We start from the raw sequence: 21,875 nt of genomic DNA on the forward strand, positions 1-21,875 counted from the left end.
GTCACTGTTTTCTTCCCCTGCAGCTCTTTTGATTCATCTGGGATCCAGTAACTTTGTTAATATTCTCTTTCATACCCTGACTAAGTACAGCATCCAAGGCACACGCGGCAGCTATCTAAAGCATTAAATACCTCACACAAAGCACAGGTCCCTGCTCTGCTTTGTCCAGAACTATTCCTTTATGAGTCTTTTATTGATATAAATTGCATGGCGGGCAGGAGGAGCACCCAAAACAAGATGTATTGACAATCTTTCTTGCAACATTCTGTCTCCTGGTCTTTCTGAAAGTCCTCCCTCCACAAAGCTGTCAGCTAACAGTCACGCTGGCCTTCTTGTATCAGACCATGCAAAAACTTATGGGTAAACACAAGGACAAAAGCAACTCTCTGTTGCATCAGCAGAAACATGAAGAATTTCAGATCAATGTGCTCACTCAAAGCAATACTTTGCCAGCTTCATGAGATAGTAATCCATTTTTTACCAGGATGAAATGACAGCAACACATGGCCCAAAACATTTATCTCAGGAAGAAAGTAAATTTCAAAGTAGACATATTTTTATACTTTTCTTTTAATACTATTCATTACACACTAGAAGTAACTGCATCAACGACCGAATCACTGTTGTGTCTGACTTGTTTAAACAAGGATGTGATTTACTGCGCTGCCAGCTAATGAAGAGCCGTACAAGAAGCTGATCAATGCCACCATTGTCTGGCAGCACAAAGCAGGGACCACTCAGCATATTGTCCAAAACAAAGACACGCCCCCCTTAAGCTCCCCGCCAGGGACTCGCTCACTAGGACACACAGTTTGCAAAAAGCCACAGCATGTCCCCAAACTTGAAGTGATCACTCAAAGACAGGAACCTTTCCTGATTTGTGCTTCCAACCTGAGTACAAGATGCCAAAAAAAAAAGAAAAAAAATGGATTAAGAAAATGTTTCTCTTGCAGCTGTCTTCCTTAAATTACCCTTTGTGATACTGTATATTTAAGCAGTTTTGTCACCTGAAGGCAGCTTTGTATTCATTAATGGAGGTAAGTGAACTCAGACCCAGGTGCTCACAGGCAAAACTCAACTCCTAATTCTGTCTTTGGTGGCCTTCCTTTCCCATTTCATATATGCACCAAGGTTAATCAGAGCAGAGGTAAATCATCCGCCCCTTCCTGCAAAGCAATAAGTACAGACAGGATTGCCCCCAGCAAAAGAAAGGTTTGGAGAAGAGCAGTGGCAATGCCCTGTGCAAACTGGAAGAGGCTGAACCTTCAGCAGCTCTTAGATGCAGCTCCTGATCCAAGAGGGATCACTAGCCAGCACACCTTCATGTTGCATAGGAGTCTGAGCTGATGCAGCAAACCAAGGGTGCCCTTTTAGTGGTGGTCTTCTCCAAAATCCAGTTGGCTCGTTCCCAGGCATGCTCTGCATCACAGGCATTCTAAACCACAGCTCGTACCTTGCTCTCAGTGCAACCATGCCACAACTGCTGACAGCGCTCTGCAGACCCGCACCCATCTCCAAAGCAAGCATTGAGTTGTGCAGGAGCTGCCTGAAGTTAATTAGCAGGAGCTGTCATGTCGAAGCTTTCAGAGATAGGGATCAGTCTAGGAACAAGCCCGTAGAACCTGAACCATTTAAAAATGTAAAATCTCTTTCCATTACCATCAACAAGGTTGAGTTTCTGTCAAGTCACATGGTGTGACAGCACCTTCCAAATCCACAGGAAACGCTGTTCATGTCATATGTGTTTGCAGAGTATAGCAGTGTCTGCTAACACGCTGGCAGACAAGAGGTTGTTGGGGCTCCTCTTATAAACCTTATTTGTCACACGTGCAAAACAATCTGATGTGTCAAACAAGATGCACTGCCACCAGTTACACACAGCACTGCAGACATGAGATGCCTACTCACATACCAACTGACTTAAAATCAACTAACTCTCTTTTTTTGCACTTTATGGTTCTGAATATGAGATACAGCAAATTAATTTATATAACATTACCACATCCCTTAGTGCTCATAGATGCAGATGGGCAGATGAATGAGATAGCTGTGCTGCTGGCAGGACTCAAATAGAAGAAAAAGTATGGTTTCAAGGCAAACCAAACACCTTTCCCAATGGGAAGTGGGTCTTTGTTTCATTTCAGCTGTACTCAGTGTTCCTCCACCACAAGAAATACTCCCAACAGTCAAAATTAAAAATCACTAGCAGTCAAACTATTCACCTTCTCAGTGAAAAACACTGGTGAAACACACATGCAAGCTAAATATTTCTAATTCTAGAAATCTAACTCTGCATTTTCATCAACCCCTCCCTCCGGCTGTTACGAACATTTCCCAGCTCCCATGGGAGAAAGAAGCACCCCAAATCCAGGGCTGCAGAAGGTGACAGAAAGGGCAGACAGTGCGGACACTTGCCACAGTCACCCAAACTCAGCAGCACCACAGCCTCCCATCACTGTCTCATCCTCCTTTACCTTAATAACACCGTAGTAACACCACAGTAACGAGGAGCTGTGTGTCTGGACAAGGCGGCACATTCAGGACTCCCTTTGCAGGCCAACAGAAGTCAGCATCAGAAAATGTCTCAATAAAAAAATAGTATTTTATCACCACAATGCTGCGATCCCGTCTGGAAGTGCTTCAAAGCCAATATCCAACAACTAACAAGAGCTTCTTGCTGACGCGTGGGGCTGCTGCTCTGCCTGTTTTGTTCCTGTGAAGAGTGATCGTGGATGGCTGATTATTGTAGCAGATAGTTGACCTTTATCTAAAATTCCATTAAAAAGCTTTATTGACTGTAGTCTTGCAGGGTCTTTCAGGATTCACTGGGTCATTTATTCACTGTCAGATATCCATCGGTTTTTAAGCTTTTAGGACTGCTTGAGCTCTAGGAAGGAGCTTATTTTTTTGTTGTTTTTAGCTGGTTTTAAGACAGTATGAGGAGGTGGTTCCTCTTCTCCTCCCTCTCCGGCATAGCTAGGGCAGAGAAGGTTATCTTAAATCACATGAAAAGGAGAGAAAACCTGGCAGTGTGGTATGACTATTTCTAGGGTAGGTTGGTTCATGCATGTGGGTGCAGCACAGCCATGTACTGCCTGCAGGTACCCAGGGAGGATGCCTTTTGCAGTTCAGTCAACAGAGATTCAGGTCTAACTACTTCATACAACATCTTTGTGAAATTTAAAACTCCATACCATCACGCCAGGCTTTCATCAGCTGAAGCCACTTTTTCTGGGCCACGTGCCTGTCTCAAATAGAAATAAGAAAAGTAAAAGAACGGTTCAACCCTTTCTGAAAGAGAATTTATAGAAATGGTTTATCCAAGCTAAAAAAAATTCTGGTGACAGCTCCCCCAGGCTTCGCAGGAGTGTCCTGAAAAGATGTTACTCCCTTTACTATTCAGTGACAAAAAGAGGATAAAACAGTGGAACACAATATATGCATCAAATGAAGCAGGAGATCTGGGGAAAAATAGTGTGAATTTGTCTTTGAGAGACATGTCACAATACATATATACATGGGCTGAGTTAAGGTTGCACAGACACCTCTGGCACTTCCAGACTTGGCAGTGCTTGATATTTTTTATTAATATTACATATTATTATTTCATATTTTACAGTTAGTCCAATGTACATTCAGAGAAAAGAGAGAAATAACGAATTTAAACGTTCATTGTGGGTTTATTAAAATCTTTGGGTAAAAACAAAATATTCCCAAGTTGCCAGTAATGCTTTAATTCCATAATTATTTCTAAAACTGAACTAGCATTTTATTAATTTCAGAAGTGTATTTTTTCCCCTTTCTCAACAATTCTGCTGAATTTTCTCCCTAAAATGATGCTTCAGTTAATCATTTATTTCTCTCATCAGTAATAATCCTGCCATGCTTCCCCATTCATACCAGCTTGGTTACAAGCAATGAAGGCCACATGGAGCCTTCTCCTCGCACACAGCCAAGCTGCATTCCCCAGAGCCTGCATGCTCTGATTTTCTATGCATTTCCAAATCTAAAACCTTCTGTTTTCTTTCCCTTGTTTGCTCTTGGCAGCTATTGGCAGGAGACATCCTCTTAATGATCTTTTTCTGGCCTTCTAGACGACTGCTCAGACTTCTACAGATCTTTCATTATTAACGCAGAAGCCTTGTAAGTCAGTTTTAATGGCCTGTGCTATTTTTATTCCTTAGCAGGAGACATAACCTCCTCCATATGGATATATGTTTATTAATATAAATCCTTAATATAATTTTTCCTAGTGAGAATAATCAGCAAAAGCCAACCGGCATGTATTACACCTTGTACTGGTTCATCCAAAAATCAAGAAGTAATCTTTGCCCTGCAATATGTGGAGCATGGCAGAGAGGAGCGGATAATCTTTTTCCCTGAGGTTGCCTAGGCACCGAACAACAGTGAGGTTTCTTTGCACGGTCCCGCCATTCCCCTCCAGACAAGAGGACCGCATCCTGACCACAGCTGCTTTCATTTTTCTAGCGTGGGATTCATTACCTGATTTCAGCCCCTTACTATTATTCCTGGAATATCTCCAATCTCTGTTTCTATTCTGATTGGGCATAAAAGGAGGATGGGTCGTTCGTGTTAGGGACGTGTAACGAATGCTGACAAACCCACTTTTTGTCTGTGACTCGACAAATTGCTATTAGTGCTCAGCCTTCATTACCAGCACATCCTCACTGACGGTTTCAATGGGGAGACTTGGAAAACGGGACAAGACTCTGCCATTTATTTATAAAGTGAGTGTCCTAGTTTCTTTCCTACAACCAAGTGGTGACTGTCCATTTATTCCATTAAACGTTTTCTTGCTGTACAAAATTACTCCCATTTTTCTTTTAAATACACCCTTTTAGTCTCAAGATGGAATTAAATAATAACATACAGCACAAAAGAAATGCAAGCCATTCCCAGTGCTATTAGATGAGATTTCCATCATTCCAGTTAAGCAAGAATTATTTTCTCCTGTCTCTTTTACAACTCCTCCATGCATATCAGGAGACTTTTGTTTAGTAAATAGCACAAAAGTTGGTGCTGCCCCTTCTTTAATCATGATTTCTATCTTTTCTCCTTTACCATGCTTCTTCTAAGTTTGTCAGTAAAGAAGGTAACAGAGATACTCCTGTGCATCAAAAGATAAAAAGTGCCTGAAAATTTGTGACACTGATGCATGTATTAGTCCTGCTGGAATCTCAAAGCTGTGCTTAATTTTTCTTTTCTTTCTTTTTTTTTTTTTTTTTAATAGGTACCCCGTAAAAAAGTTTAATCATGACAACATAGCCCATTTCACCTATTTTTATGGTTAAACTATGTTTAGTGGCAAGCCACCTAACATAATGGGCAAAATTTATGTTCACAGATGGTAAATTTTACAGTACAGACCAGACCAGCAAGGCCACAAATTAATCTCCAGTGTCATAAGAATTTCATTGCACACATGCATAGATTATCTGTCAACAAAGTGAGCAATATGACTGATGAAAAGGGACTGGAAGTGATAGCTGGAGCTTCACATATAATGTGAAGCATCACCCTGTAAGCAACATTACTGGAAGGATGGAGGTTTAACAAGTATCTTTCAACACAGCACACTGTTGAATCAAGAAACTGTTTCCAATTGCTTTTCAGTTTCCAAGCTTGGTTAAGAATCCCAAATTTTACCAAAATGAGGAAGAATCTGCTCTTAGATGAGAACTGAATTCAGTTTTGCTAGAACAAAATCCAACATAAAATAAAATACTACACAACACAGCATGAAATAGTAAAGAGGTGCATAAAATTGAGCATATCTGTTCTTTTGCATACTGTCAGAGCTCAAGGTTGGCATCAAACACTGTGTTGAGAATGACTTGATTTTGATCTATCATCTCATATGAGCCAGACTGCAATTCACCCCCACTACACTTATAACAGATATGATTAAAAACAATCAGTTACATTAGGCAAAAATATATTTCCCAAGGCAAGCATTCTCTTCAGCGCATTTTTCTCTGGCTATAACACACAGAAATTCTACATATATAAAAACCTTCTGGGTTTTTACAGACATTAGCATTGAGCTGAAAAACAGGGAAAGTCTGCGAGGGAAACTGCATAAATTAGATGCAGGCGCTACAGTGATTGTATTTCCCTCGGCATAATTCCCTGCCTACTATGTAAACTTCAGATGAATAATCTCTCCATGGGCCCCATGTATGTCATTTGAAATAAACATAGCAACGGTCGCTGGTGCTCTCTCCATCCTGAAGGACAGGTGAGCCATCAGCAGAATTGCATTTTGCCTCTTACTTTCAGCATTCAACTGAAGGTTAAATAAAAATACTTGCAGTATCTCTGATGAAAAGCACAATGCAAACAAAGCCAAATAAAAGACCAGATAGGCTAGACTACATAGAACCAACAGTGAATTTTCCAAGGAAGTATTTCTGGGCATGTAAAACATGCTGATATATTGCAACAGAAACACCTCCTGTCAATGAACCATTCCGTACACTTTTCAAAGAAGGAAATGCCCATGGAAACCTGACTGCCTTCCCAGCAGCTTGGGAGCACAGAGATACACACTCCGTGTGTCAGGAGTGCTGCAAAGTGACTCCCACCTGACAGCTGGAGACATGTAAGTCAAAGGGGCCTGTGGAAGAAGACAAGTGTCTCAGCAGTAGCCAGGCTCTTGTAGCTCATCCTGAGGCTCCCCACTTTGGAGGGTCTCAACTCCCTCAGCTTCTGCTTCTTGAAACCCCAGGCTTGTTACTGTGTTCAGTGCTTCCAGAAACCATTTTTCTTTTTAAAGACAGCATTTCAAAACTGTCTCTGCAAGTTTTTGGTGCTTTCCTGGCCAGCAGAAATATCAAAATTCTACTCTTGCACTGCTCGTTACAAGGTAAATGTTATTGTAGAAATTCCAATGGAAAGAAAACATCCTAAACTTAGGTTGTCTCTAATACCTAGGGAATTTTATCGGTGGTGTGGCGAAGAGAACAAAAAGATGAGAATTAAGAGCTGATGTTAAATCCTTGCAGAGCCTTAGGCAAATTCCATAATCTCTCTGCTATAGCACTGAGGATCAATACACAACTGCCAAAACCTGACTGCTCCGTGAGGCTGGTCATATACTGACAATGAATACCGGCCAAAACCACATTTAATGAAAAAAACCAAACAAACAACCAGTAAAGCCAGTTAAAGGCAAGAATAAATTGGGTTTATAGGAAGACCCTTCCTGACACAAACCTTTAAAAGTTTAGTTAAACCCTATGATATTTCTCATGCGTTTTCCCCCCTACCCTGAGTAGATGGAAGTGCTTGGGACATTGCGCACCATTTCTTTCTCTCTGCCTGTGCACTGCACTATGAACCACTTGTCCTGATTCACACAGCAATCTGGAAGTTTATTAATATGCATGTGCTACTTCACAAATGTTGAATGATTTGAAAGTGCTGCATAAGGTTTGCTGTCTGTTTTCTCAACATCTGTCCCCAAAGTGCACTTCTGTCATGTTCTGCTCCCACAGTTCTCAGATCAAAAAGTTAGAAGCAAGGCACGAATCTGTTTGGAGGTTTGCTGGTATGGGCTGCAACTTCTTCTTTCCCAAGTGTCTCACATTCTCACAGCATATGACACTTTCCAATTACCTTTTGGCCCTTTTATTCCCCCAGTCTGGCTCACATTTCTCTCTGAATTTGGTCTGTATGCAGCTCTGAACCCACAGTCTGACAGCTAAGGACATAACAAATATGCAGCAGTAACCCTCGGGGTGGTTAGAAATGCCTGAATTCTCCTATTACAGGCAGATTCACAAGTAAAGGTCACCAGAAAGTCTCAAAACTTAAAACAAAAATGGGCCACACAACAAGACATCAAAAGTTTGAGGGAGCAGGATGGGCTGTCTTATGGAAAAACCTAAGACAACTTGCAAAGTTTGGATCCAAATCTTGGCTCTGCCAAAGACTTCCTATGCAAGCTGAGGCACATCTCATTTTCTCACCTGTCAGCTCGCCTCTGTAAAATGCAACAAAATAGTTCCTCACAACATCTGACCTGGGCAAGATATATGCCATGGCCTTTGTAAAGATGATAAGAAGGTTGATTAAAAGAGAGGAAGCTTCACCAAAGAAACAGAAAAACCTCCTGTGAACTGTCTAGCAAAATGGATCACAGCAGTTACCCTGGCTGACTTACAGAGGCATAATTTAAGAGGCAGAATTATGACTAGAAGCAAATAGAATTAAAACAAAAAACCAAACATTTATAGCTCGTACTTTAAAATCAATTCCCATGTTCCAAAAAATGTCATCCACACAGATAATTCAAGAGTATTTATAGTTTTCCGCAGTTGGAGAGGAAATCTCTCAGGAAAACACTGAAGATAACCAAAGAAATTACACCTGACAAATTTATCCCTATACATAGACTGTTTAGTATACAGCACTTTAAAAATTCCCTTACCTTAATACAAACTGGTCTGCTAGAGAGTCATCAGCCAGGGAAACATGAAAGGTCACAACGTCACCTTCTCTGACGGGGTTGAGTGGCAAGCGAATAACGACATTTTCATCTAGCCTCAGTGAAGACTGTTTTAATTTGTCTTGATTTGGGTAAACAATGATGCTACCAATCCTCTCCATAGCTGATAAAGCCTTGTGTTCATTATCTTGACTTGCATGGATATTGTTTTCCCATTTTGCATCCTCTGGAGAACATTCCCCATCTGCTGTATAAATCTTATAGAAGAGCTCCACAGTAATGCCTTCCAGGGAGGCTGTTTCCTCTGAAACCAGGGGTGAAGGGGAGCTGAACCAGCTAGGAGACAATTCCAGCTCTGCAACACATAATCCTAGATGACCTGTCAATCTACAGCTGGCCACAACTTCTCTGGACTCCAGGAAAGCAAACATCTTCACACAAGGCAAACTCTCTGCAGCATTATAGTCATCCCAGTCCTTCCCCGCAATATAGAATAAGGTTTGTATTTTAGGTTTGTTGGAATAGATTGAGCTGTCGATTATGTGAGATTTTAATTTCCAATTAAAAGTGAACTTATTTGTGAAACCAAAAGATGCAGAAGTCAGCATGAGATCCAAGGGAACAGCCTGTTCAACAGAAAAGGGTCCGTATGTGGCATTTAGGACAGGTGGCAGTTTGGCTTTGTATATAAAGAATGAATCCACCCTAGACTGCAAACTGGAGTTCCTCATGATATCCTGGTTGGCTTCTTTGAGGAAGAAGAAAATATCAGCGTTGCAGATGTGATAGCTCGCAGGGAGGTATGTTGGCAGGTTTGAAAATCTCTGTATGCTGTCCATGATCCCTCCTCGGCTCTCCACCACTGCAGGCCAAAGATAAAAGGAAACAGAAAGACAACTCTAATGTTTGCTTAGCATGCCCCTCAGTTTTTCTCAAAAGTGACGTCTTACCAGAGATCAAGACTGTTAGCCACAATTATGAAACAATCTGACACAGGTACCATGGAATAACACTGTTGGCTCAAGGCTCATACACTGAAAACATCCCATTGCATCAGCTGTACAGCTCCCTTTCCACCTTTCCCAATCTAATATCTACTTGAAAGCCATTAATCAAGTATTGGATAAAACAAGGAGGAGATTGATTGGCCAGATCCCAATCTAAGTTCTAATACTTTGTACTGGTTGGTTTTTGTTCTTCTATCCCCAGATGAAACTTAGAACTTTTTCTCACCCACATTTCAATATACATAAGAAACTGGCATATTGAACATTAGTAGGCAGTAAAATAGAACATTCTCTTTAGTCTAACATCGCTAACACACAATGAAATGGGAGGCTGCAAATCTGCATCACTCCATATCCACTTTTGCCAGTACAGCAGTTTGGAAGTTAGTGGCAAAATGATAAAAGCTTTGTGTTACTGAAACCAAAACTTTTCACACAAAAAAATACAGGGTTGATAGAGGTCTTGGTGGGATGGATTTATAGGCAAGAGTGAACTTGAGAGGAGGAGAGAAACCCTTTACACGCAGAATGTTCACAGATGTTAGAAGAATTTTTTGGTTTAATTCCAGAGGAGAATGAAACACATTTGGAAGCCACAGAAGTTTCTCTACAACACAATGGTCAATCCTCCAGCCAGTGCTGAGCAATTTTTCCCAGGCAAGAAAAGATTCCAGAGGGAGGGAGGGATCAAACAGACATCTTTGGTTTGGACTGATCTCTAATTAATGGTGAGATATATTAAATCTGGGCTGCGATTCTACCAGAAAGAAACGGTGGGTCTTTCAAACTAACAATTCATATGCTCCAACAGAAATCCAGTGAATGCAAGCTCCTGGGACTGCCACAGAAGAAATAAACAGAAACCAAATGAATTAAAATGAAGCAGTTCCATAATGTGCAGAGATAACAAAGGAACAATGACAGATCCTAAGGTCAAAGCTCTTGTTGTCTCTCGCTGAAGCTTAGCAGTGACTTTCCTGTTTGTCAGGACTGGGGAGAGCAGATACACAATGCCACAACCACACAAACAATTACACCTGTTACAAGCCAGATGACTCAGATACTTGCAGCTACAATTTAGCACAGATAAAAGCTCTAATATTCAAGCTATCTTTTTCAGGTTGTGTATTTTTAAAGCCTACACTTAGCAAAGACAGATTCTAGGGCAAATCTCATCCATTTGACTTTGCTCCACTCTTGTCCTCGGTTGAAATTCTGCTCATTTATTTTCAATGGCTTGATATTATCTACACTCGTTTAAATGCTTCTCATTTCATCACAGTACTTCTGCTTTTGCTTTTAATTACGTCAAGGTATTTCTGCAGCCATTGGAATATTCTTTGTGGGAACAAGTAAATATGCAAAAATTTACAAAAGCATTAAAAAAATCTCAGCAGGAAACAGTATCAACAGTCTCCTCTCACTACTCCACATGAGGATAGGTTCAGGGTTTCCTTTCAGCTCTACAAGCAAATGCAACTGTAGAGCAGCTGCCATGCAATCACCCCACTTGGCTGTCCTCTTGTTTCTTATGCCCACACATAAACATTTCAACCCATCTCCCATAACACACCAGTGCAGCCAACACCTTCCTTGAGCTGCATGCAGCCACAGATCTGGGCACCCAGCTGAAATGCAGAAATCCAGATGATGAGAAACTGTCTCCTCCCTTCCCCATGTGACCACTGACATGGGCCAGCTTGCTATGGTATCACAGCTCACCCAGGGGACAACCAATTTTCTAGTGGAGAAATCTGACTCTAGCCCTTCCCTTCTACAGCTCTCCGTTCAGCTCTGAACAACAGGCAGCTGGTGCACTCCCTGCAGCATCCAGAAACCAGAGACCCCGGTTCTCTGTGGGAAGCCATGGGGTGTAAGTAGTGATGAGCAATTCTGGAAGAAGACAGAGGTAGTCTCTCCAGGCAAAAGGCTAACCAAGCTACAAGCAGTTTAAGAGGCAGGAGGCACAGGTGACAGACACCACAGAAAGCAGTAGGTGCTGTGTAGCAGAGATGGACACCACTGCCCAATAGCACTGGGCACAGGAGGCTGCATAAGGCAAGGAACCCACAGCAACCTACAACAGGGACGGTGGCAAAGAGCAGAAGCTGGTGACCACCATTTAGCAGGGGTCAGGCAATGCCCCACTACTGTTTGCTGTGCTACTCTGTGGGAGCCCAAACACTTTTGTCCCGCCACTGAATAACAAAGTGCTTGAGAAACACAGGGGGTCAAACCTCATCCTGCTTGTAGCAAGAGGAGAAGGGAGAATGGAGAAGATCAATGCCAATTCTAGCACCAAAGTCACCAAGGGATGTTTTAGCAGCTCTGTTATTGCTGCTATTTATAGAGCACCTTGACACAGCATAGTCTGCTGTTGTGCAATTGCACAACTCAGTTGTTGAAAGTGAACTTTGCTCCTGTGAAAGCCAAGACAGCAAGGAGAGGAAGGGTGTTGTTTCTTCCCCAAGAAGTCAAATGCAGACAACCACCTTCCTGGATTAATTGCAGATAAATAGAGCTACATTTGAAAGCAATACTTTTGAAAAGTTGCATTCATCATAAAAATTGTGCAGTTGTATAGGTAAGCAAAGGACACACAGCAGCAAGAGTACCCTCTGATTTCTGGGGGAAGAGCTAAACTTTGCTTTCTTTGAAAACACGCCAGACTGCAGAGGAGATTTAAACACTGACATAGTTCCTGAGCCTAAAGAGGAGCCAAAACCAAGGCAAGGCTTAAATGAATTTGGTTTTATATTAGAGAACTTCCCCCCTCCTATCCTTTATGCAGATATTTCATCTCTCTCAAGCAGCAATTTACAGGAAGTTTAAGAGGTATGTTTTTCCTTTTCCTCCATTTCATTACAGTGGCAACATTCAGTGCCTCTTCTCAGAACTGGTACGAGGACTAGGGTATGAGCCTGCTGTAACTCAAACAAAATGAGACACAAATTTTGTCTGAAAGCTTATATGGGAAGCCATAAACACCAGTAGACAGGGCTGGGCTTTGTCCTAGAACCAGCCTGCAACAAAATATGATATCTGAATTTAGCAGCATTTTATGACACTGTAGGAACATCTAAAAAGAAATACTTCATATGATGGCAGGCCAACACCCCGCCTTTTTAATTTGGCACATCAGCACCATGGCATCAATCTCCTTACAGTAACAATCAGAAACAGGACACATTTTCAGCTTTCTGGTGTGCAACAAAGCAACTAATAAATCACCTGCTCCTTTAATAAGCACTCCAACAAGATGAAAAAAACGTGGGTTAGTCCTAATTACGTAATGAAAGAGAGCAAGAGTTGAAGAAAAGTAAATGGAGGCCAAACGAGCCCAGTGCTATCCCAAAGGCTGACACAGTGTTTCTCAGACTACTGTGGCATTGAGGGGAGACGTGTGGAAATAACACATTGTTGGATATGACATATTTAGCTTGAATTTATAAAATAACTTTTACCTTGCAACAGGTTTTCAGCAGGTGCTCTGCCCCTTTTAAAACACTATTTTGAACTAGCCAAATACCAAGAACCCTAGAGCAACAGGTCAACTTGTAAAATCTCATCATTCCCATTTTATGCCAAAACCCATCTCTCCAGAGTCAGGCAACAGCCTCATGGCCCAGTTCATCCTGCAAACTCTGAGACTGCAGATGGAAGTGCCCCTCTGATGTTTGTGAAGAGCAGAGAGGAAGCCACCATGCACATAACCAACCATGTAATGCTGTGCATCAGGGAGATGCCCCTTCTGGTCCTTACTCTCACCAGCTCAGACATCAAACAAATCTTCCTTTCTGTTGTCTGGATAATTTTTTATTTAACCATAAATTTATCCATTGCTTTTGTTTTTAATCACACTTGACCCTGGACTAATGCCACAAAAACCAGCAAAGGAGTAAGTCACATGCAAAGCCATAGCTGTAGTGACCTACACTGTTCAATAAAAATCTGCCATTCATGTAAGTCAAGATTTCATCCAAGCTACATTTCATACAATTTGATAAGCAGCAAAACAAGTATCCTACTAGAAGGTAGCGGTGGCAGTGACAGGTCAGTATTAAAAAGTAATGCATCTATGTTAAGCTGTAGTAAGAGGTAAGTCTTTAAAATTCACAATTTTGCAAATAAAAAGGAAAATTACTCCTGTTGCCGCATAAATACAAATTTCACATATGAATCTTTCCTCTCCTTCAGCTAACTACTTAACAGCAGCCAAGTCTTCCATAAGCACTCAATAATTCTGAAGTTGGAGGTGCATGGAATAAGAAGGGTTTAAAATTGCAACTGTTTCAATATCCTTTTTCTCTGAAAATAAACAGGAAAGCCAACCCTGCACCTGTGGAAAAACTGTGAAAATGTTAAAATTCATATTTTCTGCAGCATCATCAGAATTGTAGTGTGAGATCATACAGACACTCCTTTTTGTAAAAGAGGAATAATTTCAAGTAATGTGGTGCCAGTAAGTACTATGATGTTACCCATGACTCATACAGAGGCAATCAATGGCTTGTCTGTACAGGAGAAAAATCACCAGCCCTTCCCACCAGCCCTCACTAAAGACCATAAAGACCAAACTACACATGTACATTATTCCACTATAAAAATGGCCCTATTCATAATAATTATTTTGCTCTAGAAATGCAGACATTATCCTTGAATAAAAACACACTGTATCCCAGAATAGGGTGTCTACACAAGGAAAGCTATTCTGGAGCTGATAAATTATAAGAGAATAATTAATACTGGACCAGCTATGTAGGTCACTTTCTCTCATACATGCAAGGGTAAGACCTGATGCTGTTTGGGGATCCCAGCCGTAAGAGGCTGTGCAAGGTAACTTGGCCTGGCTACAGCTGGGGAAACACTGACTCTTAATCCCAGCAGCAGGAAAATGAGGAAGATGATTACAGTGTGAAATTCTGCCATGAGTTTAGACCTAATTTGAGCCCTATGAGTAGGGTAAGTTTGGGTTGTGCAAGGATTTAAGCAGCCTAAATGAACACCCGCCTTGTGCTCTCCCTGACTCATTCAAAATTTAATAAAATAACCATGAAAGGAGGATGTCACTGTTTACTTCCCACATTCAGAGTCCATCCTGTGACTCATCTCCTCAGTTTTATATTAGGGAGGAAAAGGAGGAGAAAAGCCCATCATAGTCCCACTGAAGAACAGCTTCCATTTCCTACCATTGAAAAACACGTCTTGCTCCTTCAGTACTTGCGGTAGTTATACAGTGAACTGTACTAGCACAGAAAAGAAAAAAAAAAACCAAAAAAACCCCCAAACTAATAACAAACAGTCTTTTCAACTGTAACAGAAAAATTTGAAGATACAAATGACACTGCAAGAAAAAGGTAAGAAGAGCTCCCAATACTTTTTAAACATTAAAGACAGCCCAGAAGCTGTCAACATATAAAAAACTGTAGCATGAGAATAGATGATAGGATCCCTTTAAGCTTTTCTCATTCTCTCTTTTTATCCTAGTTTGACATAAGGATAGAACTTGATGTAGGACTCCCAACCAGTTTACACTGCTTACGTTTGATCTTAATTACACATTTGTGGAGACAGATTCGCTTTGCAAAACATTGCTCGTTGAGCAGCTCGTTTTGAAAGACAAGAAAAAGGATGCCATTTAAAAAAAAAAAGTATATTTAATCCAAACATTTAAAATTGAAGAGCTGTTAATTAACTTTTTTAGGCTTGGGACAGTATCTCACATACGTACCTTCAAATGCCTCCGTCAAACTTTTGTTACCAAGCTTCACTGCAGCTACACGTTCTGGCCACCTTCGACAAGCCAGGCCACCTCATTTTAGATAGGTACCTATGCCCAGCACACACTCCAGCCCCACCCCCCGCCCCCCCCTTCAGTAAATCACAGAAAAGGGTATCTCCAGAATTTGTTCATCCTCTCCTAGACACTTATATCTTAGGGGTGAAAAATCACCCTTGGGAGAAGCCTATTTCTGTCTGTTAACTCAACTGCTAAAGGTGGCCAGCACAGACCAGTATCCTGGAGGTTTAGATATCTATGGGCAAAGGAGTCCTGGCCCATCAGATCTGATGGCTCACTCCTCACTTAAAGCTTCTCTTCCCACACTTTATGCCTGTTTGCCCATCACTCTGCTTCCAAAAACCTTGAAAGCAGGATCTTGGCCCTCATAAATCTTTCGTCTACTAAAATACATTTTTCAGTGCAAAATTAAACAATGCATATGAATGAAACTCCTGGCCAGGCCACAAGTTCAGTAATAAACTGTATTATTGTATTCCAAAGTAAGTCAAGTGCTTTGCCTGCTTACCATTGCCAAGAAACTAAGTTGGATGTGGAAGTTTCTAAGCTGGTGCTTACTACAGTTTTTAGCTTGCGTACATTTTGCACAGTCACTCATACTGAAAGATATACATACAGCAAGGCCACATGCAGATAGTAATAAAACTGTACTGTCTGAAAGGCTGCCTATAAATCTTATTAAAGTAATCCCTTTCCTGAACCCAGATTATTACATTCACCTTTATGGTAGAATAAAAATTAATTTTCTCAGCTATAATAAGTGTATGATAAGAAGGCATCACTTGGGACTAAATAAAGATTATAATTAACTCCTACTGAATAAATCTAAATTTAGCTTGGACTAGCAATTTGTTTTCATACATTTTCCTTTACGACTGAGTGAATAGGTACAGCAGGATTAGCATCCGATGCCAGTTCCAGCACTGCTGGCACAGAAAGAAGTGAGGCAGAGTGTAATCCAATACCCAAAAGGCTTGAAGATTAATTCAGGTTCTCTATCAGCAAAAGTTTGGAAACTGGAGAAAAACAAAAAGGCTCAAAACTGCCATCAGTCCAACAAGGAAAGCATGCGAAGTGTTGGACTCCAGAGAGAATACTGCTCGCTGCACTCCCTAAATCAGCATTATGCAAAGACAGGACCTCTGCCACAGGCTGCTGAGAGCATGTTTAGGGGAAGCATCCTCTGTGCTTGCCTGATCTTACTCTTTCCTATCAAGTATCTGCTTTTGGGTGCTATCAGGAATGGGCTGCTGGGCCAGATGGATCTGCGCTCTGACCTGGTATGGTCATTCTTAATCTGCGCTCCCTCAGAGGTGATTCCTGAAACAATTGCAAAACAAGAAGACACAGCATTAAACAAGCACACAAACAAAATGGGGTAAAGTAAATGCATTAAAAAATATGCAAAGTTTACCTTTATTTTTTTACTTAATTGAAAATAAAAACCCTTATAGCAACACTATACCCAGCAGATTAGAGATTACATTCCCCCCCCCCAATGCAACAAGGCTCTACTTTAAAAAAGGTTGAGGAACTGCCTCATTAAGCCACTACCTCATTATTTGCCATTCTCTGGGAACATGACTGTTAACAACATTATTACTGGGAAGGAGTTGTTCAGGCTTGTTCATCAAAATAGACCACATAGTTATCCTAACCAGAGAATAGCATGCAACCCAAGCAACAAAACTACTGTGCTTCCCCCTCTGACTTTCATTCCAGGCCATGCAGACATCAGATTTGCCTGAGTAAGATTTTATCAGGTATAAAGCTATAGCTGAACCTTTATCATTACAGCAGAATGGCTCTCCAAGTGGATATGTTTATTTCCAAAGACTGAAGTTCTTTTAGCTTAAAGGTGACACAAAAAAAAAAAAAAATTAGGATGAAATAACAGTATATATGTAATGCACTACACTATAATAACTGAAGTTCACCTCTCATGAGGGTTTAACTTTCCTAGACAGGACATGCTTCTGCAGCCCCAGCAGCATCATTTCTTTTTGAGAACTACCAGACATGAGCACAATTCCTGCCCAAATATGAAACTGCTCAAAATTATGCTGTCCAAACCTGAAGAGTGCAAATTCCTCCTGAATCATCAACACTGGCTGTTATAGTTAAACTTGTCACAGTTTCTAAGCCAAAGATTCAGCATCTCTATAGGTTATAAAGTAGAAATTTTATTCCACCAGGGAAAAGAGATCCTCCAAATGCTACCATCATGTCAAGGCCTGGAAAGGCCTGAGATACAGGACATTAAACCTGTGACATCTGTAACCATAAGAAGGCTATTTCAGGTAAGTTTTAGAGGATTTTATTGCTCCCTCTGAACTCTGTACAGTGGGAAACATGGTAACTAAGGCACCTGGGTTTATGGGCTGGAGTAATAGAAAAAATAGTCACAATAAAAAAAATTTAAAAACTCTCTAAACATCCCTAAAACAGCTTTTCTTGAAACATACTGGGATGGTTTCACCATCTGTGAGTAATGTGCCCATCCCCATATCCCATAAAATCTTTATGTCATCACGTATTCTATTTATTCATCGCTGCCTCACACTCACACGCATGCTTCTGGCTGAAGTCTTCATTGTTAAAAACATTTATTCAAACATGTCTGGCAGAAAAAGCTAGCTGTTACATGAAATACATTCCTGTAGTACTACCTAGATGTTGTGCAGAAGCACTATGTGGTCCCACCCACAGACTGCACAAAGCTTAGGGTAACGGTGCTCCTAAGACAGGTATTCATGGCCTCCCAAGGCCAGTGAGTCCATGGCCAAATCTCTTGGGTGTAAAATAGTCCTTCCATTGAGGAGAAGGGGATGATCATTAAGGAGAAGGGGATGATTCCAATGGGTGAGGGACACACAACAAATGCTGAGGGCGAACCTATAAAGAAAAAGCATGAGCCTGAAGAAAGTATGGGGACACTGAACACTTCCTCTCCAAAAACCAAGCACAAACAAGATGAGACATTCACAGGGCTTCTCCTTCAAGTCTCCATCAGCCATCTCCAGCTCCCGCCTCCTCGGACAAAGGTGATACAGATATTTGCAGAACTGCAGTTTTCTAGCCCAGACTAATTCCCTGAGTGCTAGAAGAGAGTTTTCCCCCATATCACACTCAGCACAGCCAAGGCCACCTCAGTGCAGCTAACTGACAAAGCTGCTTTAACTGCCCAAGCCTCAGTGCAGGGAGGGTGCTCAAGAGAGGAAATCCTCCATGGAGTTCTCTCATTTAATGTCACTGTTGCAATTGCTCAGGTTGCTCTGCTGGGCTGATCACTGGCCTAACTCGCCATTTTAGTTTCAAACAGGGGTGTTGATATGGTGGTTAAAAGTCACAGGCTGCTCTTGGCGAGTTTCTCTGCATCTCGCATATAACAGCAATGGGGAAATTGTCCTGCCAGTTACAATTAGAGGCATCGGAACAGTGGCTAAAGGTCATGAATTCATCAGCTGAAGGAACTGAATGACAGAGCCACTCCTGCAAGCTAAACTGAAGTTTAAAACCACCTGATTAACCAAGGAGGGTTTCTGTTCTGGTTACCTGGAGAGGAGAGATGACTGCTAAAGCTGTGCAAACACACAGAAAGGTTCTGCATGACCTGCTACTTGGTGCACAGAAACCCATAAACACAAACCATGAACACCACTGCCTGCCCCATGGTGCTCCCCCCGGCGTAAACAGCATTAGGATTTCCTAAAACCTCCTTCTCCCTTCCAGTGTCCCCTCAGTTCTTCTTGGCCAGAGGTGGACATTGCTAAAACCAACCCTGAAAACCAGGGCACCAACAACTCAGGAAGAGTGATTTGCACACACAGGCAGCACATCTTTGCTGTGGGGGGAGGTGAGAGGCACAGCCACCCCAGGTGAAGCTAAGCCAGGTCACAGTCCCAGAGGCTACAGCAGGGCTGCTGAACCACTTGCCCAGCTCCCCACCACATGGCACTGGTCCTGGCACTGCTCCTTGCTCTAGTGGAGAGTTGGTGCTTCCAGCTGCCAGCACTGCAAACCCCTGTGCACCCCTCCTGGCACTTAATAAATACGGTTTGTCACAGCTACTGGAGGTTCTCATTGCTAAAGTGGAGGTTAGGAGAGGGCTCCCTACTATCGTTATCCAAAGCAAAACTCATTTTCCCTCAGTGATATTTCAGAAACAACAGAAAATGAGTATGTGTATGGGAGTGTGTGGATATATTCTCCAAACAACAGAAAGGCCTTACAAGGCAAACACATTCACTAAAGGCACCAGGTGATTGCAAAAGTAAATCTCTTAAATATATGCTCTAAACTATTAGCCAACTGTGAAATATTTGTATTCAGTGTCAAAACATCTATGTCACACAAAGCCAAGAGACTGACAGGAGAAAGGCCAGGATTTATGTTAGCTGGGGTCCATCTGTCATGGAGATAGGAAAGGTAAGAGAGAGTCCTTTTATTAAAATCATTCTCCCGCTGCAGATATTGATCTAAGCAGCTATGGTTGAATAGCAAAGTGCATCCCCATCTCTCAACAACGTTACTCACTGATACAGCCGTAAAGGACTGGGGTAAAGGCCCTCACGACCCCACCAAATGGTGCCCCAAAAGGGTGGGACAGGGAACAAAGGGACAACAGTATAAACAGCATCCCATGATGCCATGGTACAGCTGCCTTCCAGGAACCAGAAAGTCACTCTCAACTCCACTTCCCAGATTCTCAGGAAGCCTGCTTTGCTCTGCAAATCACTAACACAGGTTGCCATTACTCCCAGATTGAGTTCACCATTAAAACAATAGAGAAACACAGTGCTGAATTCATTGCTTGCTTTCCCATTTTAAGGAGCAAATGCCATTTCATAAGGATCCTTCCCTAAATCTGCTTCAGCATTTTCAGTTCTTCCTCTAAGCAGTAATACCAACAACTTCTGCCCCAGTTTGGGCTGATCCCTCCTTGGCAGCTCTCCCTTGGCTCCTGGAGGACCCAGATCTTGGCTGTGTTTCTCTTTGCAAACCCCAGCTTGCAACCACAGTCAATGGCTTCGAGTATTACACCTAAAGACGAACTGAAGCAAAGTAACTTGAAGTTCTGTATACTATAGACTTTCTACATTCCTGCATCCACATGTTACACAGGTACATCATTTTGTAGCACTTCTGATTCTCCCCACAGAAGCCTCTGCCTTCAGTGATACTGAAAAAATCCTTGCATGACCCAGAAATTACAGGATATTAAACTGCTGTCAGCAGATTTTCCAAAGGCATTGTCAGAAAGAGGTAAGGTTGGTCCAAAGCCTTTCTCCAGAGCAATGGGCTTTCACTGGATTCTCCATCCTGTTGTTTTGAAGCTCCTGGAGGAAACAAGCTCCAAACCGATGGGCCTGAACAGCTGCAGGAAACCACAAAAGCAGCTTACAATAAAACCCCTGTAAAGTTATTAAGAACACAGATATGTCTTGAATGCACAGAAAATCCTCTGTCTTACGAGCACTCATCCATATCCCACTGTGACTGTAATCCCAGGAAAAGCATACGCCATGCACAGCCCCACTGGGGGACCATGATAAAACAAAACAGGATGCAGAGACACGTAAAGCAAAATCTTGCGTCCAGTGCCAGTCCCACAGCTCTGCCTGAGCACTGGGATCAGTTCTCATTTCACTCCCCCTTACTGTTGGATTTCTCACCTGGATCACGACCCTAACTACACATGCTGATTTTGGGGACCGTTAGTAATGCAGATAGTTAAATTTCTGGTTAAATCTTGCAGTGTTTAGGTCTGTGGAAAGAAGTCGGTTCTCAATTAGGTTTCCCCACCGAACTCCAGAGTTGCAGGCTGTTGCCTGCAGCAAGATTTGTGGTACCACCCTGCAAAACATGCAGGCATATGTATCATTTCAGGCCTGTATGCAGTCTCACTACGTCAGCGAGTTTTCCCACTGGGAAATTTAGGCACAAGCTACAAAGTTTCAGGACAGAGACCTGCGAGGCCACACAGACTTTTAGCTGCTTCAGAAGAAGTTCCATGGCTTTACAGATTCACCACTATTAGTTCAGAGATACCCACACCTTTTTTCTCTGAACTCAATCTTCAACCTGCACTTTGCATTGCTCTCACAGGCAACCAATATTACACTAACCAGACTCCCAGAGCAATATGTGTTCCGACTCTCACAGGAGCAACCACACAGCCCTAGCTCTGCAGTTCAAACATCATTAAGTTATCAATTTATATATGCCTCTCAAGCAGCACAGGAAAACATGAATCCTTCCTTCCTAATGACAGCTCTTCTCCCCTCGCTTCCCCCCCCCCCCCCCGGCCCACCCCCAATACCCAGAACAAAAGTTTCTGTTGTCTCTCAGATTCCTTTACTTAATTCAACATTTTATTTTTGGAATGACAACAGCCTCGAGCAACTCCATTAATTTGTTACAGAGTAAAAGAGCTTCACATTCCTAAGGTGATTGCTGACCTCCTCCCCTGCTCCCTTGCTTATTGAAACAGTCCTGCTCAAGCACATCCCAGTTATCGGAACAAAGCATAATTTTTCACGCTCGAATGCATTATTTTACGTTATGAATACATATTTGACATATTTTACAAATTCAT

The 21,875-nt window shown here is 41.9% G+C and overlaps 1 protein-coding gene across 1 annotated transcript in view; it reads right to left on the reverse strand.

The window, feature by feature from the left end:
* Positions 1–21,875, reverse strand: part of TMEM132B (transmembrane protein 132B) — a 258,293-nt gene that overhangs the window by 179,791 nt on the left and 56,627 nt on the right. The window contains exon 2 of the mRNA XM_037375321.1: positions 8,453–9,332. Coding sequence (XP_037231218.1) covers positions 8,453–9,332 — 880 coding nt within the window. The remainder of the gene's footprint in view (positions 1–8,452; positions 9,333–21,875) is intronic.

This window comes from Falco rusticolus, chromosome 1 (genome assembly GCF_015220075.1).
Source record: "Falco rusticolus isolate bFalRus1 chromosome 1, bFalRus1.pri, whole genome shotgun sequence".
NCBI classification, from domain to species: domain Eukaryota; kingdom Metazoa; phylum Chordata; class Aves; order Falconiformes; family Falconidae; genus Falco; species Falco rusticolus.